This window comes from Stegodyphus dumicola, chromosome 2 (assembly GCF_044657685.1).
Source record: "Stegodyphus dumicola isolate Sdum_Otavi_A_Nest chromosome 2, ASM4465768v1".
NCBI lineage: Eukaryota > Metazoa > Arthropoda > Arachnida > Araneae > Eresidae > Stegodyphus > Stegodyphus dumicola.
Window position 1 is genome coordinate 200,559,259 of NC_140769.1, and position 10,994 is coordinate 200,570,252.

General features: G+C 27.9%; 1 protein-coding gene across 4 annotated transcripts in view; it reads left to right on the top strand.

Annotated features, from left to right (window-relative positions):
* Positions 1–10,994, top strand: part of LOC118184950 (protein turtle-like) — a 531,428-nt gene that overhangs the window by 506,338 nt on the left and 14,096 nt on the right. The window contains exon 16 of one of the 4 annotated variants that reach the window (XM_035354710.2): positions 4,105–4,128. The exons of the other annotated variants lie outside the window; for them this stretch is intronic. Within the exon in view, the coding sequence (XP_035210601.1) occupies positions 4,105–4,111 (7 nt within the window). The 3' untranslated portion in view covers positions 4,112–4,128. The remainder of the gene's footprint in view (positions 1–4,104; positions 4,129–10,994) is intronic. 4 annotated transcript variants of the gene reach the window in all.

Consider the following 10,994-nt stretch of genomic DNA (forward strand, 5'->3'; position numbering starts at 1 on the left):
AATAAATGCTGTTATAACAAGCATTAGATTTCACTTAAAAATGGGGCATCAGCATATCTGTTAAAAACATCTTTTAATTGAGATTGTATGAAATCCAAAATGAAATTTGGTTTTAATTCTAGATTGTTAAATTTAATAAAGATAAATTTATAAACTTATTTTATGTCAGATGTTCATATAAAACAGCATATTATGTAATACAATTAAAGTGGTTTTTTAATGCAGTTTTAAACATCTTGATGTTTAATATGTGGTCTATAAATATACTTGAACTCTTATATTGGAATTTTTTTAGCACCCTCTAATTTTAGAAGCAGTCTTCAAATATTTTTGTGTTTCAATACACTACTTACTTTTTCTTTAATAAGTGGTATTTGAATTTACAACGGAAGCCAACAAACTGATCATTGGTCCCCACTCTCATATTTAAATTTAACATCAATATTAGCTATATTAGTGATGATAAAATTTAGTAGTTGATTATTAAATATTGTATTTCAAATAAAAATATTTTTATTAAAAGTAAAACTGGCAATTATCACTGTCAGTAATAAATAATTTTCAGTCCTCATCTTTTATTACAATTCTAATATTTCATTCATAGTTTTCATTTCATAGAAATTTAGGAAGTAAAATCATTTGAAACAAATTTTCATCATAAATTTCAAGAAATTTTATGTTGTTTTATAAATTATTTATTTTCAAAATAAAATGTCTGTTCCATTTCATTGAATTCAATATCTGTAACAAAGAAATTCATAGATTTTAATTGCTTGTGAAATTTAAAAATTTATTTGGTTTATTATAATTATATAAGAAAAGTGCTTACTACATTCCAAAGTCACTATCTATTGTACATCATTCTCACACATAATTTCAACTTCATAAATTTAGTGCAACAATTGTTTAACATCATCTATAGAATAAAAAGAAAGGGCAGACATTTATGCTGTAAGGTGTGTAAAGATTGTTAGGGTATAGATAATTTAATTAAAATCAATATCTGATGAATTTGATAAGCTTCATGATCTTATGATTCATGTACAGTATTTTTTAAGGTGTAATGAACTTTAAATTTTCTCAAATCTTTCAAGTGTCAGATCTTTTGAATCCTCCATGTAAAAATAATAATAAATGAAAAAAATATAGTTAAGTTTTAAAATTTTAATTAAAGCAAAATTTTAAATCTACATTTAGTGAAAAACAAAATTAAGAATATTACTATGTACATTATGAGGCTACAACTGAAAATGATGTACATAATTAAAAACCTGAGGTAATTCTTGAGATTCATTTTTCTCAGTGTAGTCTGATTAAAAATATTTGATAATAGTTTACATTTTTCCAGAGTTTGTTTCTAATAAAATTAATGGGTAATAGATAGATACTAACATAAATAAATACTAAGCATCAAATGCTAAATCTCTCTAGAAAATTTAGAATACGTCATGCCGTATTCTAAATTTCCATATTATTCTGTATTCTGTAAGAATGATTTAAGAATGATAATAAAATGATTGTTTATCAATGTCCACTGAAACTGCAACAGTTGCATTCCTTTTTAAAGAATACTCTTATTGGATGTCTATGAAACTTATTTTAAAACATTTAACAGTTGTTAGGATTTGAAAGATTTTAACGATTATAAGAGAATAAAAGTTTGTATTTTTCATCTTTTCTCAGATTTATAGGAGTAGAATATCCCCACGCCCACTGTTTTAGCAAAAAAATGTGTCCAAAATCGAGAGAAACCAATTTAGTTGATGACAATTATATTAATTTATTTTTAATTTAATAAATTTTTATGGAACTATCAAAAGTTTAACTTTTGTTAAGCCTAAGACTTTTGAGCTTTAATCTCAGTCACTCAGAGCTTTCATAAGTGGAACTTTGTATCTATAGAATTACATCTAGAAAAGTGTGATTTGTATTTTCTCCCTGCTTTCATGCATGCCTTCACGGTGTAATCAGAAGTGCGGTTGATGCATATTCAGAAGGTACAGAGCTCGACGCGGCGAGGGCATTGCACATTTTTCACATCCCTGCATTGATCTAACCTGAGTACTCTACACATTTAATTTTTAATATCCAAAGAAATTGTGATTTTTTTACATAATTATTACAACAAAAGCACTTCTTTTCTACAAACTTAATTTTGTCTAAAAATGCATGCTTTCCTGAATTTTTTTTTTGAGGGGGGGGGGACCAGGGATTAAAAGTTGATGAAGTTCCATTGTTTAGGTCCTGTAATTATCATGCTGAGAATTCCCATTAAATTATGTCAAAATTTTTTCATTCTCAATTTCCCTGTCATTTTCTTTACTATTGGTAGCAATATTTTCTCAGTTTAGAACTACGTTACAGTTTTTGCCATCTGTTAGGTAACAGATGATTTGAATATCCTCTTTGCAATGGAAAACTTCTGTTATATCATCATTATTCATTGCCGTTACTCAATTAGGAAATTTTGCTTTTTGTTTGCAATATCCAAAAACCTTCAAAGTCACAGCTATCATCTGTTATTCATTATTGGTGATGTATCATGGGATTAGCAACTAAACATGTGCTGTTTCAAAAAATTTTATTTTGCTTCTATTGTGTGCTGAGAAAGTTAAACCTAAATTATATTAATTTATATTAGATATAATTATATTTATATCTATTTCTAGTATATTCTTAAGGTTTATCCGAGTCCAAAATAAACAAATTCCCACACACTAAAAATATATGAACAAGAGATCAGGTGTTCACAATTCAAGCAGCACTAACTCAGTCAACACTTTGCAGTGCAGTTGTCTGAAGTCTGTAATCGTTACCAAGCATAATAACATAAAAGGTTACCATGCTTTTTGATATTCGATTACTCATTAATAATTTAAAAAAAAATTATTTTAGACATCGCTGCATGCTTCATTTCTCAAACTGTCATAAGTTGATAGTCATGTGGTGATGAACGCAAAAAGTAATAAAAATTATTTGCCAGGTTGGCATCAGGGATATAGTTCACTAAGGGTAAAATCGCAAGGAGGTTAGAATAGGCTTAACCTTTTTGTAAAATCAGCAATGAATTTTTGGTAGAATGTTTGAGTTTAAGATGTATGCCAAGCAAAACAGCAGCTACAGAGCCATTTGTTGATCAGACACATTCATGCTTTAAATGACTGTATTTCTTCAACATTGAGTTGTTTCATTCAGTGTGAAAGTGAAATTAAGAATTAGGACCATCTACATACTTTCTTATGAAAAACTTGTCCATTGCACATGCATGAAGCATTAAGCATAAGCTAAAGTGGCATGCTACTCTCAAAATCGATGTCTTTCTCCCTTTTCACAAAACATTTCTGATGGTCCGAAGGTCCAGATATTGGACATCCAGATTTCAGACTTTGAATTGTATTTCTAAAATTTAAATAGAGATTATGATATTCCTTATGTGTCAGTGTGTCCTAATGTGTCATTTTTCAGCTATTCATTATCTCTTCAAACACAGGCTTTATCATTAAATTTTCAAATTTTATTTGAAGGCTTTCCAAAGTACATTAATTTTTAATTCTAATTTATCCATAATAAGTAAACTTTTAGTCAGAAATTACTAATTCAATATGATTTAAAATGTATTTTTAATAAACAAACTAATAATTTATTTCATTAGTGGCATATAATTACTTTATTATTAAATAATATTCTATTATAATTAAAATATTCTATTTCTGATCAAAGCAGACCTCCAGCATTGCATATGTTATATTTCTCTCATACAATAAAGATGTAATATATGTGTGTAGTTTGGTATAATGAATATTGAGAATAAACATACTATCACATTATGTTATATATAATTACAATACTACTTCAGAATTTCTTTTAAACACATTTTGCATATTTTTTCCCCTCCTCTTAACTCACATAAATTTAAAAACATGATTTTAACTGACTTAATTAGGATAAGTACCAATCTTAAATATAAAATAATTCTTACTACCTTTTGAATTTACTTTTCTCTTATCTGTTAAAAATTATAGCATATCATTCTGTTATTATTGTCTTTTGAGTTGACTTAACCTCTTGTTCTAAACCTTCATTTTCTTTTTGAATGCTTTATAGCAATTGAGGAAGCTTGCACTATAGGTAAGGTTTTTCTGTCTTTATGCTATACCATTTCTACTCTATATGAAAACTTTAAAAGTGTATCTTTTTTAACCTTGATATCAGAAAACTTTTCTTTTTGTGAAATATTTGTTTGACCAACCATTTGAATATCTAAATACATTTTTAATATTTATTGTTTTTCATCAGAAGTACTTCAATATATATTCAGAATTGAATTGCTTGTAATTTAAAATATTCTCTAAGGTTAAATTATTATCATTAATGCAGCAAAATTTACTATGTACAACTACATATTTTAAGACCTGATCTTATAATTATGTTTGTAATAAATTTCCCATTCAGTTTCCAGTTTAAAGTAAATCCTTTCAACTAATTTAACTTGCAGAGTCCCCTAAGATAACTCCTGTGTGAGAACTGTAAGAGTAGTAACTTCACAGAAGAAGGGTTAAAAGTACCCTTTTATTAATTCTTTAAACTTTACAATGCGTCAGCTCGACGCTAACAAACTATGGCTCCGCTTGGGCAGTAACGGAAATCGAAAAACTAACAAAGATTTAAGATATGTAGAAGTCATTGAACTAAACTACAAGGCTCAGAATAACTACTCTTTCTTAAACACCCCATCGAAACTAGAGACAGCAAGTAAATGCAGTTTAAGCCACTTGGACCAGCAATGATTCTAGGAGCAGATGCTTAAGCAGTAGAGGTGATGGCAAGTGCCTAACTCTCTCTCTCTTTCCTACTGAACCTCGGTTTTTAAACTCTTTTGTCAAGGTGGAATTTGCATTCTTTTACGCACGCTACCAAATTTAAATATTCTGGCATTGACAATTAGGGGAATGAAGGCTTATAGGAAAGAATAACAAATTAAATAAAATTGGTTATTTAAAATAAATATAAATCCCTACAAACTGTTAAGTCAAATGTAATAGTATGTATAAGATACATTATATATATATATATTATCCAAAATTATGTAGAAGATTCAAAAAGAAAGTTACGCTTTACTACTATAGGCCAAGAAAATTTTATTGAGCATCATAATATGAAAAGGATACATCTCATTATCTTTCACCACAGCCATCCAATCTCTGTGACTGCTGAATGTTCAATCAAAAGTTTAATTTCCTACTGACTACCACTATTTCATGGAAAAATTACAGAACTGCTGTTTGCATCCAGTGCAGGATTTACATATAAGCTACACAACTTATAGCTTAGGGCCCCCCAAAATTAAAATATTATATAAATACAGTATTAAAATATAGTATAACAGATTTATAAAGGGCGCCATATCTCAAATACCTTAAAGCCTCATCATAAATCCGACTCATCATCATAAATTCAAGACTCATCATAAATCCGGCTCTGTTTGCATCTACATGGCTCTTCTTTATTTGCCAAATCATGTCTGTATCAATGAAATTCCTCTCAAATTTCTGAGACTGTCAGTCTGTAATTTACTGTGAATCAGTCATCAACCTGTAGCACACTGTTTTTTATGATGAATTTTGATAAGCTTCCTTGTCAGTCAGCATTTATGAAGTCTATATAACCATATTAAAAATGCTGACACCATTTGAATATATTTTAATATGGCAGTATTTTTGCTTCACCTCCATAAGTTCATAATGAATCTCTGTACAATTAAGATGTTTTTCCATCAAAAATCTAACTGTTCTTCATATTTCAATCTTGAAGTAAGTTTTCCAAGTTTATACTCCATTTTTATTATGATGTACCTCTTGCTGAAAGAAAGTTTCATTGTAGTACTTGAACTACAATGAAACTGTTGTTCATTGTACCACTGTTGTTGCAGTTTTGCTAGATGGTGACATTAGTTCCTTAAGTTTTCCTTTTAATTCAGTTATTTATCTTTTTGGCCCTAAAATAATAACAGCAATTATACTGAATATTTTTATGTGCTTCAGCAGTATAAGTGACTATAGAGAGTATTAATCAAAGAATGATTTACATCAGAGTTAGGAGTCCAAGCTGTATGTGGTTCTGTGTGGTCCAAAAACTTCCATGATCGGGCACATTTTGAAATGCATGTAATGTATGTTTTTTGTAACTGTGTCACTAGAATCACTCTTAGTAATACTCGGGATTCAAGATCTATTTAACTGCTGCTGAGTTCTTGGTTTTGCAGACCTGTTAATTTTATACATCCAGCTATATTACGGCATTTAAAGATACCGAAAGAGTATTAGCATGAAATCGTTTCTTGTACTTTAAAAGATGGAGTTACTGAAAAAAAAAAGTTAGATAAAGGAACATCTGTGAAAACATTGAACAGATGCTATGAATTTGGATCTTCAGTTGCTTATGACTTAAAGAAACAAAAGGATATGTTGAAGTTTTTTCTGAAAGTAAAGAGCCAAAAGTATTTAAAATTCTGAGAAATGAAGGCTTTATACTTATAAAGTGGATTAAATTCCAACATTATGAAAGTATTTCCGGGTAGTCATTTTTCGAATACTGATAGAACTAATGCTGATCATTTTAGTACTATAGAAGTAATACCTAACTAAAAAAAATTCTGATTCAAAGATTAAATGTGTTTAGGACATAAACTAAAAAGTCTTAAAACTGATGTAGTTAGTTTTTTTTATTTAATAATGTTGTTATTTAAAAATCCTACAAAGTATATTTTTTTAAATGATGTATATTTGTAATGTTGCAGCTTACATATAAACATATTTAAATGTTTAATTTTCATGAACATTTAGTATATATTTTTATCCATTACCTGATGTCATTGTGTTTTTGCTGTTTAAATCAGAAATCTTTAATTGCTCTGAGGGTTACTTAAATATATATATATACATATAAAATTTTGTATTATTAGTATATAATCCAGTATATTTAAAAGAACATGTTCAAAATATGTCAGATTTGCACGAACAAATTTCAGTTTATTGTTCTTGCAGTGCTTTTTAAACATTCAGGTACTTTTGCAATTGAATATCAAATTTTAAAATTTCTTTTAAGTAAATGCTCTATAACATGTACTAAGAAAAAAAGAAAGAGCAATATTATTTGAATAACATCTACTAAGGAAAAAAGGGCAATGTTATTTGAATAACATCTACTAAGGGAAAAAAAAAAAAGAGCAATATATTTGAAGTAACTGGAGAATGTAATTATTATCTGTATTGTCTGCTTCAGTCAAGAAAACTTGGTTAAGAATGTTGTAGAATCAGTAGAAGAGTATATTGTTAAATTATGAAATAAAACTTAAACTCTATTTGACATAAGTTACTGATAATTATAATCAGATGAAAGTTAAATTGCATGATATACGAAATTTATAATTCATCTCTTGCTTAACTGTTATTAGAAATAATTTAAGTATAGTATGTCATTAAAAACTTCATAAGATTGGAGTTGAACTTATATATCCAAGATTTTTGGATGTATATTCATAACATTACATTTAATGCGAAGATGAAAACGAAATTCTTAATTGAATAAAAAAATAAATGAGGCCATTTGGAAATTGCCTTCACTCCTAGTTTCTTTCACATTGTAATCACTTCATATATGAATGGTATCATTTGCATTAAATGTCTTGGAAGTCCAGTGTATGGAGACTGAAGTAAAAATTCTTTAAACTACTCTCAAATTCAGAAAAAATAATATTATTATTTCATTATAGTATTTTATTAACAGTAATTTCTAATATTAGGGATTCTTGTAGTTTACTGGTGCATAAATGGCAAAGAACAGCTTAAACTGTTAACAGTAGATTGACTCTTTCTTTACTGACAATTCTACAAATATGATCATGATACATAATATATGTACCTTTTTTACATCCCCCCTTTTTCCCCCCCCCCACCACCACCACCACTTCCATGATAAAACTCGTGTTGCTTTTCATAAAAGTAAACTCTGAATATCTTTTTGCTTGTTGCTAAACTTTAATCACAATAGTTTTTAGTTGCAACACTTATGGTTTAATATATTCATATATTTTCAGTGCTTTTTAAATATTTCTTCCTCCACAAATAACAAAATTATGTTCATTTTAAACCTCTTGAGTTTTTAAACAATAAACATACCTTGTTGGCTGGAGCTTATATTGTTAGTATTAGCATTACATTAATAAAACTTGTTGTTGAAAGTTATAAAAATTCTAGTTTATATGTTACACTGAAATTCATGTTTGATGATTTAACAAATCAAACTATGTTTTTAAGGAGTGAATTTAAGATTGCTATATATATATCTTTCAAAAGAAAGATAAATTATTGATTATGATATTCTGCAATACATTTTGATCTCAATCTCAAAAATTAAAATAACAAAGGTTATGGAATTTTTAATAAATTAATAAAAACCGTTTTTAAAAAAGAAAATATGGAATCAATTTTGTATTCACATAAGAATAAAAAAAATATTACTGATTTACCAGAAATAAAATATGATATTGATTTTGAAAATTTCCTAAGCTCAATTCCTCTGACATCTGCTGCACTGAAAAATCTTCATTTCATATGAAATACCCTTTGACTTACTAACTTTGATTTAAAAAACTAATAATAATAATTAACTTGTCAAAAGAGAATGCAAGTATTTTCAGCAAGTAAATAATAAAGAGGAAATATATTCATTATTTAAATAACATATAATTTTTCTAATGATTACAAAATGAACATGTATTGAACCTGAAAAGACCTTTCTTATTGGTTCACTTATTTTGTACTCATTTACACATGTTAAATCTGAAGTACGAAAGCACGATTTCGACAAATTATGTATTTTTTATGCCTTATGTGAAAAAAATATTTAATAATTCATATAAGTGAAGATTCCTCACTATGTTTTTCCAATAAAGACTTAATGCACATCTATGATAATCTGTTATTTACAATTTTTTTCTTAAATGTTCAGAATGCAGTATATTTTCACAATTTTTTTTTTTTTTTTTACAATATTCAGCCAGTTTTAAATAAAATATCTTTTTTCGGGGGGGATAATATTTACTTTTATAAATGAGCTATAAATTTGCTTTCAACTTTTGTTAGTGACTTCTTCATATGCTAATTTTTTATACCCATTGCACTTAAGTTAAGAATTATAGGTTAAGAATAACATTATAAGTTAAGAATGTGATTTTCAATAAACGAATATATTCAACTGACCTCAATGGCTGCTGTAATTTCTATGCATTAGTGCTAGTTTATAGTCTTGCCATCGGTTTATAAATTATCACATCTAGACAAAATCTGGGTAACATAACAAACATGTAAAGTTTATGTCATAAACTTAATAACATTGTATTTTAATACAGCTTCTTGTCTTTGCAGCTTTAGCTTTTTCACACCAATGGAAAATTTTTTTAAGAATTTAATTTATTTCATTTCATGCTAATAAAATATTTTGCTATTTTATGAACAGTGAAAAATAAAAGTATTTTATTTGAAAATGGAAATATAGTAATAAAATATAGTGTGTTTCATGCTCATTTAATAAACTTTTCTATTTTAAAAGACAATTTCTTTTTGTCTAAGATTTAAAAATTACTGAAAAAAAAAAACAATTTCAGATATATTTATCCTTACCATTTAGTAAAAATGTATCTTTACTTCTTCACTTTAGTCTTCATGCCAGGAGTGTCCTTAAACAATCATAAAAACTGATATTATTCGATTATGTGTTGTCTATGGCTAGCTTTAGCAAAAGTTACCATAACAAGCCTTCTAGGCCAGGTTTACTATGCTAGTTTTGCTGTTCTTTATTGCAGAATATGAATGTTATACTTTTTTGTGGGGGGAGGCAATAAGATTGGTTCATAATTTGAGGGAATTCATACTGATTTGCAAGTGGTAGGAGTGGGGACAGTTGCTATTAACGAAAGAGAGTTACAATACAATTAGAAGATTATTTAAAATGTGATATTTCATAATCTTGAATCCAAAAGCATATTTCTATGCATATTTGGCTGTATTGTGTATTAAGGGTCATCAAAAACATAGAATAGCTAAGTTGGAGCTTGTGCGTTTCATTTGGACTACTACTATTAGATAAATATATTTTACAACACCTAAGAATATGTATGCAGATAAATATACCTGTCCAGATTGTTTCTAATAATATTATAAATTAATAATTAAATTAATTAATTTGATGAATTAATTTAGAGATCTCCTTCATAAGGAGCAGTTTACTTAACAATTTCCTGGACTTTTGGAATGTAGATGAATTAGCAACTTATCTGTGATTGTCTAGTCCATTTCAACTTTAATTATACATACAAATCCTGAAATAGCTGTAATGGAAGTTGAGCAAGAACATTCAAATGGAATTATTGCATGACATCACGGTACATATTGATGAATCAAGGCCTCTTATTGTTATGAAGCATGGTGACTTTTCTAGACAACATTCTAAACAACTTTTGCCTGATTTCTGCATAGAGCTTATTGGGCTGTGATTGCAAAATAATGGCATTTCCAAGTTTTAGACATGCAGCTAGCAAAATACCCATTTGATTACATAAAAACATCAGCCTTTCAGCCCTCAAGAATGAACAGTACATTTTCTTGCTTTTGATGAGCAATGATATTTCCTTCATACCTCATGCATTTTATTACTGAATTTAAAAGGAAACATAGCTCACTTTTGGTAACAACCTTTGGCAAAAAATAATGGCATCCTTTATTTAATAGCACATGAAATGTTGTAGTTGCAAAACCTTTATTGTGACATTTGATATCCTCTTAGGTGTTAACTCATTTACTTTTGCATACCCTAGTTTTGTTTTAATGAGAAGTATAGCTGTACTCTGCAGGTACTTGACCACATTTCTTGTATAGAGCATTAGTATCTTAATGTAATATAAGTACTGGTACATGTGAAGCTGCTGCTAATAAACT